This window comes from Bombina bombina, chromosome 2 (genome assembly GCF_027579735.1).
Source record: "Bombina bombina isolate aBomBom1 chromosome 2, aBomBom1.pri, whole genome shotgun sequence".
NCBI classification, from domain to species: Eukaryota; Metazoa; Chordata; class Amphibia; order Anura; family Bombinatoridae; genus Bombina; species Bombina bombina.
In genome coordinates, this window is record NC_069500.1 from 956,525,565 (window position 1) to 956,552,007 (window position 26,443).

General features: G+C 34.1%; 1 protein-coding gene across 1 annotated transcript in view; it reads left to right on the forward strand.

The window, feature by feature from the left end:
• Nucleotides 1–26,443, forward strand: part of LOC128647386 (melanopsin-B-like) — a 144,347-nt gene that overhangs the window by 48,366 nt on the left and 69,538 nt on the right. The window contains exons 5-7 of the mRNA XM_053700172.1: nt 5,024–5,157; nt 14,705–14,908; nt 18,126–18,297. Of these exons, the coding sequence (XP_053556147.1) occupies nt 5,024–5,157; nt 14,705–14,908; nt 18,126–18,297 (510 nt within the window). The remainder of the gene's footprint in view (nt 1–5,023; nt 5,158–14,704; nt 14,909–18,125; nt 18,298–26,443) is intronic.

Genomic DNA, 26,443 nt, shown 5'->3' on the forward strand with positions numbered 1-26,443 from the left:
ACCCCCCCCCCCCCAAAAAAAAAAAAACAAACAACTTTTTTTTAGTACTGGCAGACTTTCTGCCAGTACTTAAAATGGCAGGGACAATTGTGGGATGGGGAGGAAAGAGAGCTGTTTGGGAGGGATCAGGGGATGTGATGTGTCAGGTGGGAGGCTGATCTCTACACTAAAGCTAAAATTAACCCTGCAAGCTCCCTACAAGCTACCTAATTAACCTCTTCACTGCTAGACATAATAAATGTGATGCGCAGCGGCATTTAGCAGCCTTCTAATTACCAAAAAGCAACCATTTGTGCCATAATTGCACAAGCTGTTTGTAAATAATTTCAGTGAGAAACCTAAAATTGTGAAAAATTTAACTTTTTTTTTTATTTGATCGCATTTGGCGGTGAAATGGTGGCATAAAATATAACAAAATGGGGCTAGATCAATACTTGGGGTTGTCTACTACACTACACTAAAGCTAAAATGAACCCTACAAGCTCCCTACATGCTCCCTAATTAACCCTTTCACTGCTGGGCATAATACACGTGTGGTGCGCAGTGGCATTTAGCGGCCTTCTAATTAGCAAAAAGCAACACCAAAGCCATATAAGTCTGCTATTTCTGAACAAAGGGGACCCAAGAGAAGCATTTACAACCATTTGTGCCATAATTGCACAAGCTGTTTGTAAATTATTTCAGTGAGAAACCTAAAGTTTGTGAAAAACGTAAAGAAGTGAACAATTTTTTTTATTTGATCGCATTTGGCGGTGAAATGGTGGCATGAAATATACCAAAATGGGCCTAGATCAATACTTCGGGTTTTTCTTCCAAAAAAATATATATACATGTCAAGGGATATTCAGTGATTCCTGACAGATATCAGTTTTTCAATGTAACTATCGCTAATTAAAAAAAAAAAAAAAAATGGTTTGGAAATAGCAAAGTGCTACCTGTATTTATTGCCCTATAACTAAAAAAAGCAAAGAATGAAAGAACATGTAAACATTGGGTATTTCGAAACTCAGAAACTATTTAGCATGGATGCTTTTTGGTGATTGTAGATGTGTAACAGATTTTGGGGGTCATAATTTTTTTTTTATAGTAAATTATAAGATATAATGAAAATAATGGTATCTTTAGAAAGTCCATTTAATGGCAAGAAAACCGGTATATAATATGTGTGGGTACAGTAAATGAGTAAGAGGAAAATTACAGCTAAGCACAAACACCGCAGAAATGTGAAAATAGCCTTGGTCCCAAATGGTCAGAAAATGGAAAAGTGCTGTGGTCCTTAAGGGGTTAAAATTCTATGCCCTATCAGAATCATAAAAGTTTAATGACTAGACTGTCCCTTAAAAGGCAATTTGTGAAAAGTATTTTAACTCATTTTAACAGATGTGTCTGGTCATTTGTAAACATTCTACATAGATTGAAGATATGAGGACTTTTACAAAGCATGCTTTTTTATTTTATACTATTTTTTTATAATTTACATATTTGCATACAATCACCTAGATTACGAGTTTTGTCGGTAAAGCCGTGCGGGGCTAACGCTCAGTTTCAGCTCACCGCTCACCTACAAACAACGCTGGTATTACAGGTTTTTTTCAACCCGGCGTTAGCCTCTAAAAAGTGAGCGAAGAGCAAAATTTAGCTCCACTTTCTCACTGTAATACCAGCGCTGCTTACGGTAGCGGTGAGCTGGCTAAACGTGCTCGTGCACGATTTCCCCTTAGGAAACAATGGGGCAGGATCGGCTGTAAAAAAAACCTAACACCTGCAAAAAAGCAGCGTTCATCTCCTACCGCAGCCCCATTGATTCCTATGGGGAAAATACATTTATGTCTACACCTAACACCCTAACATGAACCCCGAGTCTAAACACCCTTAATCTTACACTTATTAACCCCTAATCTGCCGTCCCCAACATCGATGACACCTACATTATATTATTAAACCCTAATCTGCCACTCCGGACACCGCCGCCACCTACATTATACTTATGAACCCCTAATCTGCTACCCCCAACATCGCCGCCACCTACATTATAGTTATTAACCCCTAATCTGCCCCCCCAACGTCGCCACAACTATATTAAATGTATTAACCCCTAATCTGCCGCCTCCAAAGCCGCCGCCACTATAATAAAATTATTAACCCCCGAAACCTAAGTCTAACCCTAACCTTAACACCCCCCTAACTTAAATATAATTTAAATAAATCTAAATACAATTACTATAATTAAATAAATTATTCCTATTTAAAACTAAATACTTACCTATAAAATAAACCCTAAGCTAGCTACAGTATAACTAATAGTTACATTGTAGCTATCTCAGGGTTTATTTTTATTTTACAGGCAACTTTGTATTTATTTTAACTAGGTACAATAGCTATTAAATAGTTATTTATTATTTAATAACTACCTAGCTAAAATAAAGACAAATTTACCTGTAAAATATATCCTAACCTAAGTTACAATTACACATAACACTACACTATCATTAAATTAATTACCTAAACTAACTACAATTAAATACAATTAAATTAAATAAACTAAAGTATGGAAAAAAAACACTAAATTACAAAAAATAATAAAATAATTAAAAAAAATTAAACTAATTACACCTAATCTAATCCCCCTAATAAAATAAAAAAGCCCCCCAAAATAAAAAAGTCCTACCCTATACTAAATTACAAATAGCCCTTAAAAGGGCCTTTGCGGGGCATTGCCCCAAAGTAATCAGCTCTTTTACCTGTAATAAAAAATATGATACCCCCCCAAGATTAAAACCCACCACCCACACACCCAACCCTACTCTAAAACCTATCCAATATCCCCTTAATAAAACCTAACACTAACCCCTTGAAGATAACCCTACCTTGAGACGTCTTCACCCAACCGGGCAGAAGTGGTCCTCCAGAGGGGCAGACGTCTTCATCCGATCCGGGCAGAAGAGGACCTCCAGACAGGCAGAAGTCTTCATCCAGGCGGAATCTTCTATCTTCATCCATCCGGAGCAGAGCCAGCCGACGTGGAGCATCCTCTTCCAACGACATCCAAATGAAGAATGAAGGTTCCTTTAAATGACGTCATCCAAGATGGCCTCCCTTGAATTCCGGAATTAAGGTAGGATAAATCCTATTGGCTGATACAATCAGCCAATAGGATAGAAGTTCAATCCTATTGGCTGATCCAATCAGCCAATAGGATTGAGCTTGCATTCTATTGGCTGTTCCAATCAGCCAATAGAATGGGAGCTCAATCCTATTGGCTGATTGCATCAGCCAATAGGATTTTTCCTACCTTAATTCAGATTGGCTGATAGAATCCTATCAGCCAATCAGAATTCAAGGGACGCCATCTTGGATGACGTCATTTAAAGGAACCTTCATTCTTCATTTGGATGTCGTTGGAAGAGGATGCTCCACGTAGGCTGGCTTGAAGATTGACCCTCTCCGGATGGATCAATATAGAAGATGCCGCCTGGAAGAAGACTTCTGCCCGTCTGGAGGTCCTCTTCTGCCCGAATCGGATAAAGACTTCTGCCTCTCTGGAGGACCACTTCTGCCAGGTTGGGTGAAGACATTCAAGGTAGGTTGATCTTCAAGGGGTTAGTTTTAGGTTTTATTAAGGGGGTATTGGGTGGGTTTTAGAGTAGGGTTGGGTGTGTGGGTGGTGGGTTTTAATGTTGGGGGGTATTGTATTTTTTATTAAAGGTAAAAGAGCTGATTACTTTGGGGCAATGCCCTGCAAAAGGCCCTTTTAAGGGCTATTTGTAATTTAGTATAGGGTAGGGCTTTTTTATTTTGGGGGGCTTTTTTATTTTATTAGGGGGATTAGATTAGGTGTAATTAGTTTAAAAAATTTGTAATTATTATTTTGTTGTAATTTAGTGTTTTTTTCGTACTTTAGTTTATTTAATTTAATTGTAGTTAATTTAGGTATTAATTTATTGATTGCGTAGTGTTAGGTGTAATTGCAACTTAGGTTAGGATTTATTTTACAGGTAAATTTGTCTTTATTTTAGCTAGGTAGTTATTAAATAGTTAATAACTATTTAATAACTATTGTACCTAGTTAAAATAAATACAAATTTGCCTGTAAAATAAAAATAAACCCTAAGAAAGATACAATGTAACTATTAGTTATATTGTAGCTGTCTTATGGTTTATTTTATAGGTAAGTATTGTGTTTGCGATGTGGGGGAGCCTCGGTTTAAGGGTTAATAGGTAGTTTATGGGTGTTAGTGTACTTTGTAGCACTTTAGTTAAGAGTTTTATGTTACGACGTTAGCCCATAAAACTCTTAACTACTGACTTTTAAATGCGGTAGGAGTCTTGACAAGAGAGGGTCTACCGCTCACTTCTTCCAAGACTCATGATACCAGCGTAAGAAAAATCCCATGGAAAAGATAGGATACGCAATTGACGTAAGGGGATTTGCGGTATGCTTGAGTGGCGGAAAAAAGGTAGCGGTACACCTGTACCTGCCAGACTCGTAATACCAGCGGGCATTAAAAAGCATTGTTGGGACCTCTCAACGCTGATTTTTAAGGCTAACGCAAGACTCGTAATCTAGCCGAAAGTGTTTAGACTTACTTATATAGTCCTTTTTAAAATATTGGCAGAATGTTTTTTTTTCATGATAATTACTAGGCACATGCTTTCGGATCATTCATGAGGATCTGAATGTGGAAGAAGGCAGCCACTCGCAGCATTTGACTCTTTTAGTTTATTCTATGAAAGTGCAGCACACTAAGCCCTGTGCAAATCCAGAAATAAGATCTGTGCAAATCAAGATCTTATTGTGTTGCACTTTCCCAGTAAGAAACCCAGCTCCGAAAAGAGCCCAAATACTGCAAGTTGTCGCCTTCTTCCACATTCAGATCCTCACAAATTATCCAAAAGCACATGCATAATAATTGGAACTATTATATGTATACTTATATAGTATAGAAATACAAACTGTGAATGAGGCTGAAATTCTTATTTAATGAAAATGGCTTCACAGTTTATACTTTTTTTTTTATTTCAGTAACAAGAAGCTCCGGACAGCACCAAACTACTTTATAATGAATTTAGCAGTCAGCGATTTCCTTATGTCAGCTACCCAGGCTCCAATTTGCTTCATTAACAGCTTTCACAGAGAGTGGATACTTGGAAGAATAGGTAAACATATATTTTTTTACTTTTTTACTTTTTGCAAAAAAAATACATACACTCCAGGGAATACAGAGTTTATAATACAAAATCATGGAACTTGCATCTATAATGTAATTTGTGTGAATATATTTCTAGATTTTTTTTCATGAAGAATAAGCAAGATTAAAAGTAAGTATATTTTTCATCACAGTGCCTTGTCCCAACCTCACTTATAAGGACATTAAAGGGACAGTAAAGTCAAAATGAAATGCGTATTATTCAGATAGAAAGTAACACTTTAAACAACTCTCTAAATGATTTATTTTATAAAATGTTTCTCTTGGAATCATTTGTTGAAGAGTAAAAGAGTAAACCTAAGTAGCCTGAGGGAAGCTTAGGAGCCTGCATGCATGTGTCTTTAGCATTCAGTGGCAGCAATGTTTGTAATTATGTATAAAATTGCTATACACATTGTTGCAAACATGTGTATGCTCCTGATGCAATATAGGATTACTTTTGAACAGAAGGAGAAAGCAAAATTGATAATAGAAGTAAAATTGAAAGTTGTTGAAAATTAATTTCCCTATCCAATTCATTTTGAGTTTACTGTCCCATTTTATTTATTATATATTTTACTGTATTTATAAAGTGCCAACATATTCCCCAGCGCTGTCCAAGGGTACAATTTATAAAGATAAAACAATGATACAATACTTTTAAGAGACAAGACACAACTTGACAAAGAAATACATGAGGAAATAAGGGGCCCTATTCCCTTGAGAACTCACAATCTAAGACTAGGAGGATGGGAAACAGAAGGTAAGGACTTCAAGGGTGAGAATGATGTTAATACAGAGTTGGATCAGGGAATTCAGTTAAAGGGATTGGAAAGTCAAAATTAAACTTGCATGATTCAGATAGAGCATGTCATTTTAAGACACCTTCTATTTTCAAATGTGCTTGGTTCTCTTGGTATCCCTTGTTGAAAAAGACACTAGAGGAAGCTAGCTGCTGATTGGTGCCTGCACACATTTGTCTCTTGTGATTGGCTAACTATATGTGTTTATCTATCTGCCAGTAGTGTAATGTTTGTTACTGAGTTGGGCGGTAGGCTTCCCTGAACAAAAATGTCTATAGGGAGCATTTAAAAGAAGGGAGGTAAGGGGTAAGTCTGACAGAGTGAGGAAGTGTGTTCCATTTAGTTGGTGCTACACAAAAAAAGTTCTGTAATCTTGCATGGGAATAGCTGAAAATAGAAGATGCAAGGTGGGGGTCAGTGTTGGATCTTAGGGGATGGACTGGAGTATATTTGTTGATTAGTGAGGACGGGTAGTGAGGAGCGGCATTGGTAAAGGCTTTGTAGGTCTGAGTACTTTTTATTTATTTGATTCTGCTTTGAATGTGGAGCCAGTGAAGGGTCTCACAGAGAGGTGCAGAAGATACAGAGCAACAGGAAAGGTGGATTAGCCTGGCAGAGACATTTATGATGTATTAAAGGGGGTAGAGACAGGAGAGAGTAAGGCCAGTTAGTAGGTTATTGCAGTAGTCCAGTTGGGACATTACAGGGGAGTATTTTATTTGCTTAGTGGTGTCAGCGCTCAGAAATGGATACATTTTGTAAATATTGCAAAGGTGGTTGAGGCAGGATGAAGAGAGCGATTGGATGTGGAGGATGAAGGACAGATTGTCGTCAAGCGGACTTGGGGTGTTTGGGAGATAGTGATAAAGTTGACAGTGGTAGAAAAGTTAGAAATCCAAGTAGAGTTAGAGGGGAGGATTAGAATGAGCTCAGTCTTGGACATGTTAATCTTTAGGTGGCGAGAGGCCAACCATAAGAAATGCCAGATAAGCAGTCACTGATGTTAGAAAGGTCAGAGGGAGAGAGAGCAAGGGTGAAGAGGTAGATCTGAGTGTCTTCAGCATAGATGTTATAGCTGTTGATAAGTTTAGTGAGTAGAAAGTAGAGGACCCAGGACCCAGTCTTGAGGTACTCCACTGACAAAGGCTTTGGAGAGGAGGAGTCACCAGCAAAGGACAAAGAGAATGATTTGTTAGAAAAATATTAGGACAAACTCCTTAGGATAATTAATTTAACTGATCATACATTAACAACAGAACATGAAACAGTACTCTTAAAAGGCCTAACTTTTTGCCCGACCAATGAATTAAATAAATTTGAAATAACTAAAGAGCTACAATTATTCTCACGCAAATTACTGCTTAAAAAGCGATTTCTCGCTATCCAAGGAAGATCTAGAAACTTTAAAAGACCTTTTAAAGACCTTGAAGATTTATTAGAAACACATTATATGGAATACCATAACAATCAATGGAAGAAGGATTTGAAACCTAAATCCACATTTATGCCTTCTTACTCGTTATCACCACAGGTTAATGTATTCTCTCAGATTGTCAGTAATAAAATTCAAGAATTACCTATATACAATGTTAATCACAATCTTTCAAATTCTAAAAAACATTCCCTCAGGGAAATAATATCTTGGACTGAAACTATAATCAAGTCATCAGACAAGGGTGGAAATATAGTTATCTGGTCTAAAACTGAGTATGTAGCGGAAGCCATGAGGCAATTGACAAATGAAGACTGTTATAAAAAGCTGTTGTTCAACCCACAATCAGAATACACTGAACAATACAACAAATTTATTTTACAGTCCTGGAACAATAAAATAATTACAAATAAAGAAAAAAACTTTTTGATTAAAAAAAATCCTACTCTGGCCACTATCTACTTCCTGCCTATGGTTCATAAAAACTTTACTAGACCACCAGGCAGACCAATTGTGTCTGGAAACAATAATCTAACAGAAGCAGCGAGTAAATACATTGACCAAAGACTTAGAGAATATCTAACCTGTATGCCATCCTATGTCTATGATACAATGGAAGTTTTGCAAATCCTTCAGAATTTACTTCTCAGTTCAGATACTTTACTGGTCACATGGCCGATGTGGAATCTCTATATACTAGTATCAGACATGATGACGGTTTAGAAGCTATAAGATATTTTCTGTCTACCAATGAACATGAAAATAAAGAACATAACAAGTTTGTCATTTCACTTTTAAAATATGTATTGACCCACAATAACTTTACCTTCAAGGATAACTTATTTTTACAGGTACAAGGTACAGCAATGGGCACCTCATGTGCACCTACATATGCTAATTTGTTTTTAGGCTTCTGGGAACATAATGTAGTTTTTTCAGCTGGTATGGAAGAATTTACTAATCATGTACCCTTTTGGTTAAGGTACATCGATGATGTGCTCTTCCTATGGGAAGGCACACAGGCACATCTGGATGAATTTCTATCAATACTTAATACTAATGAATTCAATATTAAATTAACACATGAAGCAAATTTACAAAAAATAAATTTTCTTGATTTAGCAATAATCAAAAATGAAGATGGGACCATTAATACCAATGTCTTTAGAAAAGAAACATCGACCAATACACTCTTGCATAACACAAGTGCTCACCACCAAGGGACACTAAAAGCTATACCTTACGGTGAATTTTTAAGACTTAGAAGAAATTGTTCGAATGTTGATATCTTTGAAGAAGAAAGTAAAGCACTAACAGCTAGGTTATTACAAAGAGGCTATAGCAAGAGATGTGTCAAAAAAGCCTAATCAGAGCATTAAAAACAGAAAGACAAAAACTTCTTCACCCTAAAAGTAAAAATGATTCAATTGCAATTCAAATTGCAATTTGCATCTAAATTCCATTATTTTTGTGTGCTCACTCTTTGGGATTATTATATATAACAATTGTGACTACATTAATGCGCTTATGTTTATACGATTTTATTTAGCCTCATATAGTATATTCACACCGTGTATCCATTACTATTCAATGTGAATTCCCAATATCCAAAGAAAAGTCTGAATAGCCAGTTTATAATTGGCTAAGAAAGTGATGACGTCATAACATACTTCCTATTGGGTATCCATCAATAGAAGACAGAGTGTATACCCAATGAGAGATGAATGATTCAGCAAAATTTATCCTATCTTGTAAAAGAGGTGGGCACATTGATGCAAGATAAACCGCCTTGTCCGGCCGAGGCAATACCCCTCGAGGCAGCGTTATGTGAAACGTGCATCAGGGGCACTATCACAAGGTCATAGTACCTCCTCTCTTTTAAAATTGCTTGCTCAGTACTTTAACTTGATATCTCATTTGAATGCATCTACAGTTAAATATAAAAGTAATACAAGAGAGAAGAGACTTTTTTCAGCATAGTGTGGTGTGTGTATGTTTTGGCATGTTTTAGCAAAGGGCAGCATCTGCATAGATAATTACCACATGTTGTCTGTTTTCACAGCGTTAGGGATACTTATTACATTGAAGACGCTCCAAACTACTTTGACATATTAGACATTGATGTAAAAATTATTTGCAAGTACCTGTGATAAGATTCAGTACCGGATAGTGTTTGGATCAATAGTTATTATCAAATGTTGGCTGTTTTTACAGTATTATTAATACCCACATTATTTATAATGCTCCAACATCACCTGATCATAATAAACATCATTGTGATCAAATATACAACACTTTAAGGGTAGGCTATTTTTAGCCTGGTACAAGTAAGTTATGTCACATTATAGCTGCCATTGACAAACACAAGACTCGCATGTCAATTATTATTGTCACCGCTATCTGTAATTTTATTAATAAGAGTAGCAATTTACAAATGATAAATATTTGTTGTGGAACCGATACACATGTATCAATAGCTGTAAATAAATCTTCTTTATAGATACTCACAGTTTTTTAGTTGAGTGATTATCTAATTTTTGACATTGAATCTATCAGTCTCTACATAAATAACAACTGATAATATCTTTTGATAATTTTTTAATTGCTACTTTTTGTTTCTGCCTTCGCATTTCAATTGACATTAAATTCAATGGTATATTGTACATAATATTATTCTCTATAATATCTTAATTTAGAAAGTAGTACTGAGTTTAAGCTACTTTTAACAGTGTGAGTTTTTGTGTTTGTGCAGGAGTTGGCCTGGACTGCTTTTTGTTAGAAAATATTCTTAATAAAGTTATCTAGTATGCATGTGCCAAACTGGTAGTTGATATATATAAAAAAAAAAAAATTCTCACACATATAGTAATAGAGTAGGGCAATCTTTCTCTCCCTTGCAATTTCTTTTTGCATTTCAAGTACATAACTATGTATATTTATTGCCAATAACTCTATAATTTAAGGGTAAGCTAATTGAGATAGGGCATGTCATTTTACACAACTTACAAATTTACTTTGATCATCAAATTTGCTTTGTTCTCTTAGTATTCTTAATGGAAAGCTAAACCTAGGTAGGCTCATATACTAATTTTTAAGCCCTTGAAGACCAGCTTATATCTGAATGCATTTGACAGTTTTTCACAGCTATAGTTCACGTGTACCATATAGATAACATTGGGCTCATGCCCGTGGAGCTACTTATGAGAAGGCACTGATTGGCTAAAATGAATGTCTGTCAAAAGAACTGAAATAAGCGGGCAGTCTGCAGAGGTTTAGATACAAGGTAATCACTGAGGTAAAAAGTATATTCATATAACCGTATAAAGCAATTGAAGCTCATAATTCGAACAAAGAAAGACAATAATACAGTGGGGCAAAAAAGTCCACAAGCCATATTTATTCAGCCACCAATTGTGCAAGTTCTCCCACTTAAGAAGATGAGAGAGGCCTGTAATTTTCATCACAGGTATACCTCAACTATGAGAGACAAAATGTGGAAACAAATCCAGACAATTACATTGTCTGATTTCTAAAGAATTTATTTGCATATTATGGTGGAAAATGAGTATTCTTTGTTTCATTTGGGCTTAAAGGTACATAAAACACGACCATTTTCTTTTATGATTCAGATAGAGCATATCATTTAATCAAATTTCTAATTTACTTCTGTTATCAAATTTGCTTTATTTGTTATGTGTCCTTTGTTGAAGGAGCACTACTGGGAGCTAGCTGAACACATCATGTGAGACATTGAAAAGAAGCATATATGTGCAGACACCAATCAACAGCTAGCTCCCAGTAGTGCATTGCTACTACTGATCCTACTTAGATATACTTTTCAAAAAAGGGTACCAAGAGAATAAAGCAAATTATATAATAAAAGTAAAATGGAAAGTTGTTTGAAATTGTATCTTCTATCTAAATCATTAAAGCTTAATTTTGACTTTGCTGTCCTTTTAAAAGATTTTGTTTTTTTATAATAATTTGAGATATCTGCAACTGTGAAAATTCCAAAAACATAAATAAAATATAACACTAGTTAATATTTCCTAAGGAACATAAGAACATGACGTGATTGTGAACTGGTGCTTGGCATGATATGGAATTACTGACCTTGCAATAATTAATTTTTTGTTTACCATTTACATTATTCATTTTAAAAAAAGTATAAAATCAGTTTGTAATATTTAGCTTTTATAAATGTTTTGCTGAAAAAATATCCCAAGTAATGTTCAAAGATGACCGCTTTAAAATAGTACAAGGCCTCAAATAGAGATTATATGAGGACACATATATATAATATTTAAAAAAAAGTTTGACACTATTAATTGTTGTGAACATGCTGAGTATTGATGTTTATGTTTGTTTTGCTGGAAGCATTAACATAATTCGCATAAGCAAAGCTAAGGGGCAAGTTCCAAGTAATTCCAACCATTTTGTAAGTCAACAATGCTTGGAGCTGTTACAACGAGCTCAGCAATTGCAATGTTCCTTCTACATAAATGTGCTGAAATCTAATACAATTGACAGTTGGTGTTAGTGTCATGTCAATTAATTGAGTTACTTTTCAAAGCAAATTAACCTCAACTCAACAGATAAGGACTATTTTTAATTGCTTTTCATTTGTACCTGATCAAACATTGCCATCTATTAATTTACAGAAGAGAGAGTGCGAATCATTACTCATTTATTTAAAGGGACAGTGTACACTAAAATTGTTATGGTTTAAAAAAAAAAGATAATGCCTTAACTACCCATTCCCCAGCTTTGCACAACCAATATTGTTAGATTAATATACTTTATAACATTTAAACCTCTAAATGTCTGCCTGATTCAAAGGCTCTATAAACAGCCTCTTAATCACATGCTTTTGTATTTGCTTTTCACAACAGGAGACTGTTAGTTCATGTGGGCCATATAGATAACAATGTGTTCATGCCCGGGGAGTTATTTAAGATTTAGCACAACACAGTACTAAATGCAAGTCAATAGCTAATAAATAAAATGTCATGTGATCAGGGGGCTGTCAGAAAATGCTTAGATACAAGGTAATCACAGAGGTAAAAAGTATATTAATATAACCGTGTTGGTTATGAAAAACTGGGGAATGGGTAATAAAAGGATTATCTATCTTTTAAAACAATACAAATTCTATTGTAGACTGTCCCTTTAAGGGAAAATATAAAATGTAAAGGATTTGTAAAGCAGTTTTTTAACACATGCAAGAGTCTGAGGACCTGATAAATTAAAGTTCTCTGGGCTGGTGAGATTAGCTTGTCAGTGCTTTTATTTCCATGGTGGAATGATCTAAAGCCACTTTTTACAATGAAAACAGGGTGTCTCACTAAGGGGCATATACTACATTTTCGATGTGCAGGAGATGCATACATTACAAAAGTGCACAATGAATATTGTAATTTTAAAAATCATACAAAACTAATAATTGAACTATTAATACACAAACATTCAGGGGGGAAAGGTATTGATAAGGTGCATCAATAATCATAACAAAATTGTTCACAAAAATTCATATTTTTTCAAAAACCTAAACTGTTTTTGTCAATTACAAGGAATAAATTATATTAAATATGTACAGCATAAATCAAAATTGAAGTACATTGGATGTGCAAAAAACACAAAGCATAATTACACACTCATGGGCTAAATACACACCCATGGGCTAACCATGGGTGTGTATGAAATTGTCTCTCAAATCCCAGCGTAATTATCTAAACATTTCTACCCTACAGAGCTCCCTATTTTTTCTTGTAATTAAAAGATGGGAAGCTTTATTCAAAATACTCAAAACAATTAACTAATTACTCTGAAAGCCAAACATATGCAAATGTAAATAAGAGCAAATTTAAAGGGACACTGTACCCAAAAATTTAATTTTGTGATTCAGATTGAGCATGACATTTTATGCAAATTTCGAATTTACTCCTATTATCAAATTTTCTTCATTCTCTTGGTATCTTTATTTGAAATGCAAGAATGTAAGTTTAGATGCCGGCCCATTTTTGGTAAAAAACCTGGGTTGTCCTTGCTGATTGGTGGATAAATTCATCCACCAATAAAAAAGTGCTGTCCAGAGTACTGAAACCAAAAAAAAAGCTTAGATGCCTTCTTTTTCAAATAATGATAGCAAGAGAACGAATAAAAATTGATAATAAGAGTAAATTAGAAAGTTACTTAAAATTGCATGCTCTTTCTGAATTACAAATGAACAAATTTGGGTTCAGTGTCCCTTTAAGGTACATGTCACTGAAAACAGGGTATTTTGAATTGTATTAGGAGTAATATTAAAGCATCTTTATATAGTATTTTCATTGTTTCCCATATTCTTCATATTTTCAATAATAATTCTGAATTTCAGTCAGCTGTACCAACTGAATATGTTACATATGTAACAATTACATATTGAATTACACAGAATATACACACACTATTCTTGATTTTCTTTCGTAGTAAAAATAAAATGTTTTGCATGTCACCACTGCCCTTGCAGTTTAACAGTATTAAATTAAGTTATACTGTTATATAAATTAATTATATTAAATCATATTGCTATTGAGTTGACAATATAAAGTAGATTATAAGTTAATTAATAGTTTAATTAAATTAATTCCACAATTACAAGTTCATCTCACTTCATGTTCAGTAAGAAATGCATTATAATAATGTTCCATTCCGTTAAAGTAACTGTTGAATAATATATTTTGTCTTTAAAGGGACATTAAAAACTTTGAGATGGTAATATATATATATATATATATATATATATATATATATATATATATATATATATATATATAATAAATCTACAATATTATTTCGTTATGTATTTTGTTCCCTTTTCCTGTAATTCCATTCTGAAATTGTGAGCTTTTCAGTTCCTGTTAGAAATGGAAGTACAGAACACTGTTATATTCTACACAACCATTGGCTGCACACTCTAGTGACCTATTTATAACTGTCCCTAATTGGCAACAGCAAAGAAGGTAACCTAAGTTACAGCATGGCAGCTACAATTGTTTTTTAGACAATAAAACTTTACACTTATTTTGTCAATATTTAAACAGCTAATGAAACTTTAAAAGTACATCTATATGTTATTCTCAGACTAATCTTTTCTTTGAATGCTTCATTCTATCTAGCATTTTTTTAGTGTTTAATGTCCCATTAAAACTGGTAAGAATACAATGTAGCTATTCTTTAATAGCTTTTATTGTTTGAATTTGTATGCTGTTCTGTTTATCTTTTTTTTTTTTTTTGCTTTTTAGGCTGTAATGCCTACGCATTTTGTGGCGCACTGTTTGGGATAACGTCTATGATGACTCTAATGGCTATTTCTATTGATCGCTATCTGGTTATCACCAAACCTCTCCAATCTATGCAGTGGTCTTCCAAAAAACGTACATCTCAGGTTATTGTTCTTGTCTGGATGTATTCATTGATATGGAGCTTAGCGCCTTTATTTGGTTGGAGTAAGTTGAATAAATTAATCTTCAATGCATTTTCTGATAGTCAATGGTACTTTGACTCTTTGACTAGAGACCATATGTCTTAGTGTTAATCAGTCGTTAGTTTTAGATTAAAAAAAAAAAGATGGATTTAAAGATTAGATGGATAGCTAGAGGCTCAGATTAGTACATTATTTCCAAGATTAATCTCTCCTTCTTACATTGTAATTATTCTCACATCTTTAAAAGGGCATGTGATTTATGAGAATCTTGTTACATGCTGTTACATCAGAGTTAGGTTACTATGTTTTTAGGAGATTTCAAAAAGCACTATTGTTGCAGCTTTAAAAATGTAATGTGTAATATTTAGCTAAGACTTAAAAATGCATCTGTTTGTAAAAAGTAAAGGTCAAATGTACATACGTATGAATAATATGCATGTGTATATATTACACATAGTGAACATATACAAAATACTACATATAGCTAAATCAATAAGCTGTGTTTGTAGTCACAGAATTCTGACTAATAACACTAACACCTTTAAAGGACCAATAAATACAGCAGATTTTCATAATCAACAAATGCATGATAAAAATACAATGCAGTAGTGTGAAGTGTTTAAACTTCAAATTAGTAGATTTTTTTCTGCCAAATTTCAGTTATATCTATCTCCACTCCCCCTGTATTATGTCACAGCAATCAGCCAATCACAAATGCATATACGTATTTCTATAAATTCTTGCACATGTTCAGTAGGAGCTGGTGACTCAAAAATTGTAAATATAAAAAGACTGTGCACATTTTGTTAATGGAAGTAAATTGGAAAGTTGTTTAAAATTGCTGTTCTATCTGAATCATGAAAGTTCAATTTTGACTTGAGTGTCCCCTTAAACATTAACCCAAACCCAAAAGTTTTCTTTCATAATTCAGATAGATAATACAATTTTAAACAACATTCCAATTTACTTCTATTATCTAATTTGCTTCATTCTTTAGATATCCTTTGTTAAAGAAATAGTATGCACAGGGCGAGCCAATCACAGGAGGCATCTATGTGCAGCCACCAATCAGAAGCTACTGAGCCTATTTAGATATGCTTTTCAGGAAAGAATATCAAGAGAATGAAGCAAATTAGATAATAGAAGTAAATTAGAAAGTTGTTTAAAATGGTATTCTCTATCTGAATCATGAAAGAAAAAAATTGGGTTTAATGTCCCTTTAAGGTTATTTTTAATCCCTTCAAATTTTAATCAAAGCCCTACACTCTTTGTTACCTTATCTGTTTTTAACCTTCAATAAAACACATTCCTGTTTGTGCATTTTGTAAAGTAATGTTAGGAGAAATCCGGCAGAGATGACAAAGTATTAACAAGCATTAATTATTACCATCAGCCTGAACATCATTTTTATTTATTTTTCAGTTGTTCACATTATGCCATTCTCTTTACAGAATCCCTTTCTTTATGTTTTCTCCTTCCATTTGTTTCAATAACACCTCAACTACTCAAGCTCTCTAATATGTATTTTAATCTATGCTTTGCATGATACACTACTCATTCTAACTTTACCTATCACTTGGGAATAATATAATTCTTTAGGAAATCAAGTCATTTATTTTTTGAAACATTCACAATAAACATTGTTGAGAATAGTATAATATCAGCTGGACATTCTTCATATAAAGTAAGAGGAAAAGACACTCATAAGCAAGCACCTTTTGGTGCTCATGCAGATGTGGTAGTCACACCAATACAGAGGTCCTTCACACACAATAGAATCTTACAGATTCAAAGAATATCAAACAATAATTAATATTTGTCTAATGTTGCCTATATGTAGTTTTTATTTGGTGTATTTTAGTATTTATTACATTTTATCATAATCTTTGGGAGCTTTTTGAGCATTATTGTATCTCTTCTACATATACAGAGCCCATAATAGTGAATTAACAGCTCAAGCTAAAATTAACCTTTCTAAAAGTGAACAACCCTTCTGATTATTCAGTACAGGCCATGAAATGGACATAGACAAACATTGGCATCACAAAAGGTCATACGGAAGAGTTCAGTAAATTTAAATGTGGCACTGCCATATAATTCCACCTTTGTCACATGTCAATTTGTGAAATTTCTGCCCTACTAGATCTCCTAAAGTCAACTTTAAGTGCTATTATTGTGAAGTGGAAGCTCCTAGGTGCAACAACAACCCAGCTACAAAGCTGTAGATCACACAAACTCACAGAGTGGGGTACCACTCACTAGAGGGCTCCAAACTGCCTCTGGAAGCAATATTAGCACAAGAACTGTGTGTCTGGGACTTACTGAAATGGGTTTCCTTGGTCGAGCAGCTGTACACAAGCCTCAACATGTTCAATGCTAAGCATCTGCTGGAGGGGTGTAAAGCATGCCGCTACTTGACTCTGGAGCAGTGGAAATGGGTTCTCTGTTGTGGTTAATCCCATCAAAACCTGGAAGTAGACTGCACTCTCAAACCATGTTATGTGTCCTGTTGGACTTTGCACCCAAGCTTGTCTGGGTTACTGATTGTTTAAGTGCCAGTCAACATTCAAATTAATGTTAATTCTGCACTATGTGCAGAATTATGTAACATTAACCTAGCAACACCTGCAAAAGAAAAAAGGATTTTAAAGATTTAACCCCCCAACTCATACTTACCTTACCATTCTCACCAGCCTCTTCTGCTATACTGGTTTCTTCAGCAGTGTGTCAGAGTGCAATTGGTCATTCCATTGAACTACATGTAGCATGCTCCTGAGCTGGGTAAAGCAGCCAACAGATTAACCCAGTGCGGGAGTGCACTACATGTAGTTCATCCACACTAACTGATGCACTGTGATTAAAAAGTGTGCCTGTGACACACTGTTGAAGAAACCAGAAGAGCAGAAGAGACTGGTGTGGAAGGTAAGGTAAGTACAGGTTTGGGGGGGTTAAATCTTTAAAATCCTTTTTTCTTTTGCAGGTGTCATTAGGTTAATGTTACATAATTCTGCACATAGTACAGAATTATGCATCATTAATTTAAACATTGACTGTCACTTTAAGACAGTTGTCTTTGAGTGTTGGTGGGTGTGTATTTTGGCCAGTGGCATAGGATGTACACCCACTCAGGTTTGAGATGCTATATTTTACAAATGCAAGGTATTATGTATATGATTTAAAATATATGTATATATTTTTTAATTGTAATGTATTAATGGATTTTGCTTGTCTTTTTTTAGGCTCTTATGTACCAGAAGGTTTAATGATATCCTGTACATGGGACTATACATCACCATCTATTTCTAATCGAAGTTACACCATGATGTTATGTTGCTGTGTGTTCTTTATTCCACTCCTTGTGATATTTAACTGTTATTTACTCATGTTCCTGGCAATAAGAAGTACAGGAAGGTAAGGGGGCTTATTGTACTAAACATATTTATGTAATTAATTATAAAGTCCGTCTTGTAGATATGTGGTTTTCAGTTATCCTATGGTATAAAAAGCATATAATAAGATCTGTTTTTTTCCAACAATTATTTTCAAAATTCTGTTGAAAATATAAATGAACACCCAACATGAAATATGATTTCTTTGAAAGATCTGGGACTGGAAGGATCTTGTCACCTATTTCAAATATTACATGGTGCCAGCCAACACTGTAAAAAAATGTCATTCTGCAGTTTAATTATACCATCAGACTAATGCAGGCATAGCCTGGGATTTGTGTGAGCTCATTAATCTTTTTCTAACTTAGACATTTAGAAACGTTCAGCTGATTATTATTTCTTCCAAGTATATAATATAATTGTATTTGTAGAAATTAATTGCTACGTTTATTGTCTAATTATTTCTGCCTTGTAAAAATGAATGTTCTTATGTTCAAAAGATTCATTCTGCTTTTTCACTGTAAATGATAAAGTATATACACTATCTCTTCTCTATGGTCTCACATTCTGTATCTTTTCACAATTATTTTATTTTACCAAACTGACATTCCTTCATCTCACCCACGGTTCCTACATATAACTTCTGTCTTTTCCTATTGACTTCTCATTTATTCTACTTGCTGACAATATGGCATGGAAAGAGATCACATAAATTCAGAGTTTTTTTTAGCATTATACTGTAATGTAGGTGTCTTCTTAACACCCATAACCCTTTGTAGTGAGATAAACAGATCTCAAGCTAAGTTGCCTTGCAGTACTGATGAAATGTTCTAGATAATCTTGCCAGACCAGAGAAATTTAGAGAACTGGGCCCATATAATCAGTGTATGAGAATTAACATTTGAATGCTACATTTCTTTAATTAAGACTTAAATGTTGATATGGTTCGATGATAATTAACACTGCAATGCCAAGCATTTCTCTATCACACATGTTTTGTTTTTCCTTAAAAATGGCACACTCATTAACGGGTGAGAGGAAATGGTTATTATTTAGGTAATAAAAAACATGTTTTTTAAATGCAAATTTCTGAATTTAACTTTTGACTGGAAAGCAAAGTTCTTCATTGAAATATGGTAAATTTGCCATAAAAAAACAACTACTGACTGTTTACAGCATCTGCTTATGAAGACCATTTATCAAAAAGATTTACATGTTGCTCTAGTGCTGAGAAGTAGAGATGTATCTATGTGATGATTCCCAGTCTGCTAGACTATGGACCAATATGGTAAAATGAGAGGGCGCTGAGAGCTAAGGTATACTTAACACACCTAATCGGATCAGATTTCTAAATGTAGTAAAAATAGCAAAGGTAAGAAATCCCAAAGACAGTATTAGTGTTATAAATTATTTACTGGTGGGAACGTTTCCCTATTTAAAGGTGCAGTACATGTACATATAAAATCATAAAAACATTTGACAATTACATAAAATATTCGACATGATATATTCAACTTATAGTTTACGGAATACCACCCTGAAAAAATAATAATAATAAAGCGCTTTGAAAAATAAAAATTTAAAAAATTTGCTTACAAATCTTAAAAAGCGATATATATTCCAGAGCATAAAAAACATCTATATTTCGTTTAGTCCATAATAGATCTTTAACAGATAGAAACCCTTATGGTTAATAGGGTATATTATAAGTGAGACTTTGCTCCGTGATTATAACAAAAATAGTGGTATTTTAATAACGGCAAAATGTTCTTATTTGGATACTTTGTATCCTTATCTTTGTTATATGTGTAGCTATGACTCACGAATAGTTGCAGCAGCTGTAACCAAATGCTGCTGATGTCCGTCCGAAATTCTGCGGTACTGTATAGTAACACGCTCCTTGCGTGTGGGCAGCCTTGTGACCTGCAGCTCTTAGTCTCCGGTATAGGACTCACCACTCCCTCCGTGGAAAAGTGACCGGCTGAAACACGCCGCTCCTTGCGTGTGAGTGACCTGCTGGACTGTAGCTTTCGGCCTCCGATACTCACAGCTCCCTGCTTGTGAATGGTTGACTGGATCCTCGTTGGTAGCCTCACAATCAGAGGACACACTGGGTTCTTCGTGTGTATGACCGGCTTATTCGACTCAGGCAAAACTGAAGATTGAATGGACACCCGCTCTTAGCGTGATATACGCGCGGGCAATTACTAGGTACCTAGTGAGTTTAAGTTCTGGTAAATGAGCAACTTCTTACTTCTACGCATTTCACCCGTATGTCTGGGCTTTTTCAAGATTTCAGTTGCTGCCAGAACATCGTTTTTAAAATCCGTTGCTTACTTCTCATTGATTATTCTGTGTCTGGTAATTGTTTCTTAAGGTGGATCTCTCAGGTGAATGTCTCTTAAGGTAGAATCATATAATAATGTGTTAATATATTCTTTTATAGATCTTGTTCTCAGTGTCTTCTCGTTATGTCCCATTCTTTAACAATAATGTGATGTATGGTCGATTTTCATAAAAATTAATGTGATAGATGGTGAATTTAATAAAAATTAAAAATGGATAGTAAATCTTCCTAATTAAAAATTGGAGATTGTATGCTTTCTCAGGGTGGTAATTCCAAAGGGTGGTATTCCGTTTTTGCATCAAAATTCTAGTAACCATATTTCGTGGAAATGCACAGATATATACTAAATTATATTAATATATATATTATTACTGTTATTGTGACTATGATCTTGGATGCAATTTATTTGATCCATAATAATATAATATACTCCTTATTGTAAACTGTTGTTCCGTTGCTTCTCTTTAAGGTATATGTGATTTGGATTCCCTAAGATAAATGTATTATTTATCAATAGAGTTATGTCAGTACCCTCATTTGATTCCCCATATTACAAATAAAATAATAAAAAGTTATGTGTAAATTTATTAAAGATTATTTGTGTAAATCCAAAGGGTTTATACTACCAAAAAGGGAGATAAATCCATCTCTGAGTTTAAACCTCTTGGATAGAGGGTATCCAATTTATATATTAATTCTGATTCTTTTTTAAGGAGTTTTGCCTCAAAATCCCCCCCTCCAATCTCCTCTAACTATACAGATCCCCCAAAACTTAAAATGTTGTAAGTTATTGTTATGAGTTTCCCTGAAATGTTTATATAAATGGGTGTCAAGATTACCTTTGTCAATGTTACATAAATGCTCTCGGATCCTGTCTCGTAACATTCGGGTAGTCTCTCCAATATAAATTAAATAACAAGAACATTTTATAAGATATATGACCCCTTTATTGGAACATCTGATGATGTCTTTTATAGCAAAATCCTCTCCTATTCCTTCTATATGTACAGAGCTACTTTTATCACTATATCTACACGCTCTACATAAATGGCAAGGGAAAAAACCTTTAAGGGAATGTGGACATTTTTCTTCAAAAATACGTAAAAAATCTAAATACATATTTAAGGGATTCAACACAAGTATTGCAACTGATGGAGAACATAGAGTGGGAAGAACATTTAATTCTTGCAACTAGTGATGTTACATCACTGTACACAGTTATAGACCATACCAAGGGTCTCCATGCAGTAGAAACAATTTTGAATCAAGATAGCAACATTAGTACACAATTCAGTAAATTCATTTTGAAGGGGATTAAATTTATTTTAGAAAATAATTATTTTGAATTCAATGGAAAGTATTATTTACAGCTGGAAGGTACCGCAATGGGCACAAGGTTCGCGCCAAGTTATGCCAATATATTCATGGGTCACTGGGAGGATAATTTCCTCAGGACACAAGAATTTGGCGCGGACCTCGTGCTCTTTAAACCGTACATAGATGACATTCTTATTGTGTGGAGAGGCTCTGAAGAGAGATTGAAGCTATTCTTTGAAACAATGAATATTAATGATAGGGGCCTACACTTCACTTATGAGTACAGTAGAACATCCATTTCATTCTTAGATCTAGAAATATATGTAGAAGGTAATCTAGAAACTAGAACATTCTTCAAAAAAGTAGATTGTAATAACTACATACATAAGAAGAGTTGCCACCATGAAAAATGGAAAGGGAACATACCAACTGGACAGTTCCTTAGAATTCGAAAAAATTGTTCCAAACATACTGACTTCGAAACTCAAGTTAAAGTTTTACAACAAAGATTCTATGATAGAGGATACTCAGAACAAGAAATTGAAGGAGCTATCAATAGAGCAAGTACAACAGAAAGAAGCTCCCTTTTACAATATAGAAATAAAGATACACCAACTAACTCTGTGGAAAAGAATGAATATGATATAGCCCTCATCACAGATTATAGTGAAAACCATCAATTAATAAGGAAAATAGTCAATAAACACTGGCACATAATTAAAAAGGATCCCATAATAGGAGATCTATTAGCCTATAAACCCAAAATTATATTTAAAAAAGCGAAAAATCTTAAACAAATTTTAGCACCAAGTGAATTAAAGAAGGAGAATAAAATCTTGGTAGATAAAGATTTAAAAGGCCATTCCCTTAAAGGTTTTTTTCCCTTGCCATTTATGTAGAGCGTGTAGATATAGTGATAAAAGTAGCTCTGTACATATAGAAGGAATAGGAGAGGATTTTGCTATAAAAGACATCATCAGATGTTCCATTAAAGGGGTCATATATCTTATAAAATGTTCTTGTAATTTAATTTATATTGGAGAGACTACCCGAATGTTACGAGACAGGATCTGAGAGCATTTATGTAACATTGACAAAGGAAATCTTGACACCCATTTATATAAACATTTCAGGGAAACTCATAACAATAACTTACAACATTTTAAGTTTTGGGGGATCTGTATAGTTAGAGGAGATTGGAGGGGGGGGGATTTTGAGGCAAAACTCCTTAAAAAAGAATCAGAATTAATATATAAATTGGATAACCTCTATCCAAGAGGTTTAAACTCAGAGATGGATTTATCTCCCTTTTTGGTAGTATAAACCCTTTGGATTTACACAAATAATCTTTAATAAATTTACACATAACTTGTTATTATTTTATTTGTAATATGGGGAATCAAATGAGGGTACTGACATAACTCTATTGATAAATAATACATTTATCTTAGGGAATCCAAATCACATATACCTTAAAGAGAAGCAACGGAACAACAGTTTACAATAAGGAGTATATTATATTATTATGGATCAAATAAATTGCATCCAAGATCATAGTCACAATAACAGTAATAATATATATTAATATAATTTAGTATATATCTGTGCATTTCCATGAAATATGGTTACTAGAATTTTGATGCAAAAACGGAATACCACCCTTTGGAATTACCACCCTGAGAAAGCATACAATCTCCAATTTTTAATTAGGAAGATTTACTATCCATTTTTAATATTTATTAAATTCACCATCTATCACATTAATTTTTATGAAAATCGACCATACATCACATTATTGTTAAAGAATGGGACATAACGAGAAGACACTGAGAACAAGATCTATAAAAGAATATATTAACACATTATTATATGATTCTACCTTAAGAGACATTCACCTGAGAGATCCACCTTAAGAAACAATTACCAGACACAGAATAATCAATGAGAAGTAAGCAACGGATTTTAAAAACGATGTTCTGGCAGCAACTGACATCTTGAAAAAGCCCAGACATACGGGTGAAATGCGTAGAAGTAAGAAGTTGCTCGTTTACGAGAACTTAAACTCACTAGGTACCTAGTAATTGCCCGCGCGTATATCACGCTAAGAGCGGGTGTCCATTCAATCCAGTTTTGCCTGAGTCGAATAAGCCGGTCATACACACGAAGAACCAAGTGTGTCCTCTGATTGTGAGGCTACCAACGAGGATCCAGTCAACCATTCACAAGCAGGGAGCTGTGAGTATCGGAGGCCGAAAGCTACAGTCCAGCAGGTCACTCACACGCAAGGAGCGGCGTGTTTCAGCCGGTCACTTTTCCACGGAGGGAGTGGTGAGTCCTATACCGGAGACTAAGAGCTGCAGGTCACAAGGCTGCCCACACGCAAGGAGCGTGTTACTATACAGTACCGCAGAATTTCGGACGGACATCAGCAGCATTTGGTTACAGCTGCTGCAACTATTCGTGAGTCATAGCTACACATATAACAAAGATAAGGATACAAAGTATCCAAATAAGAACATTTTGCCGTTATTAAAATACCACTATTTTTGTTATAATCACGGAGCAAAGTCTCACTTATAATATACCCTATTAACCATAAGGGTTTCTATCTGTTAAAGATCTATTATGGACTAAACGAAATATAGATGTTTTTTATGCTCTGGAATATATATCGCTTTTTAAGTTTTGTAAGCAAATTTTTAAAATTTTTATTTTTCAAAGCGCTTTATTATTATTATTTTTTCAGGGTGGTATTCCGTAAACTATAAGTTGAATATATCATGTCGAATATTTTATGTAATTGTCAAATGTTTTTATGATTTTATATGTACATGTACTGCACCTTTAAATAGGGAAACGTTCCCACCAGTAAATAATTTATAACACTAATACTGTCTTTGGGATTTCTTACCTTTGCTATTTTTACTACATTTAGAAATCTGATCCGATTAGGTGTGTTAAGTATACCTTAGCTCTAAGCGACCTCTCATTTTACCATATTGTTTATTCTATTTTTCTATCTTGGGGAGATAGTTGGAGAGTGGCCTAGGTATCCTTTTTAGATTTTAGCGCTGTAATACGCGTGTAATTTAGACTATGGACCAAGTCATTTTATAGATGTGAGGATAAAATTAAACAATAATCCAGCTCCATTAAAGGGATATGAAACCCAAAACTTTTATTTTGTGATTCAGACAGAACATACCATTTTTAAATAGTTTCCAATCTATTTCTATTTTCAAATTTGCTTCATTCCCATGATATGCTATGTTGAAAATATACCTAGGTAGGCATCTGGAGCCGTACAGGCAGGAAATAGTGCTGCTATTTGTACAAAACTACTGCCATATAGTGTTCCAGAAATGGGCAGGCTCCAAACCATACGTCTCTGCTTTTTAACAAATTATATCAAGAGAACAAAGAAAAATGTATCAAATAAATAAATTAAAAAGTTGTTAAACAAATGCTCTATCTGAATCATGAAAGAAAAATGTTGGGTTTCATATACCTTTAATATGCAATTTTATAATATAAGAGTAAAAAACAACAACCCTCTGTCAAAATTTAGAAAAATATCTAAATTCAACATATTACTTGCTATACTCATATTGTTGATTATCTTTTTGTAGTGTATTTTATTTTCAATGTGACATCATACATTTTAACTTATTTTTTTTTAAGAAACTCAATTATACTTTTATTCATATGTCTCTCTATATTAGTTATATTAATTCTTACAGAGCTCTATACTAATGAAAGGGTTACAGTGCATTCAGATTAAGTATTCCTTTTTTTTTCTATTTTTTTTTTCACTTTTTTTGTTATGGTTCAGCCTTATGCTAAAATGGTTTAATGACAAAGCAAAAAACTGATTTTTGATAACTTTGCATGTTTATTAAAAAAAAAAAATGAAAAATCACATTAACATAAGTATTCAGACCCTTTGCTATGGCACTTTAAATTTTAGCATAGATGCATCCCATTTATCTGGAATATTTTTGCTTTTAGACTTTGATTGGAGTCTACCTGTGACAAATTCAATTCATTGGACATAATTTGGAAAGGCAGACACCTGTCTATATAAGGTCTCACAGCTGAAAATGCATATCAGAGGATCATGAGATCAAAGGAACTACCTGGAGAGCTCAGAGACAGGATTGTGCCAATGAACAGATTTGGGAAGGCTGCAAAAAAATTTTTTGGCTGCATTTAAAGTTCCCAAGAGTACAGTGGCCTCCGTAATTCTTAAATGGAAGAAGTTTGGAACTACCAGGACTTTTTCTAGATTTGGCCACCTGGCAAAACTAAGCAATTGGGGGAGAAATGTCTTGGTAAGAGAGGTAACCAAGAAACTGATGGCTACTCTGGTTGAGTTCCAGAGATTATGTGTGGAGATGGGAGAAACTTGCAGAAGGACAAGCATTATTGCAACACTCCGCCAATTTGGGCTTTATGGCAGAGTGCAAGACACACTAATGCCTGCTTTGAGTTTGCCAAACAAAAT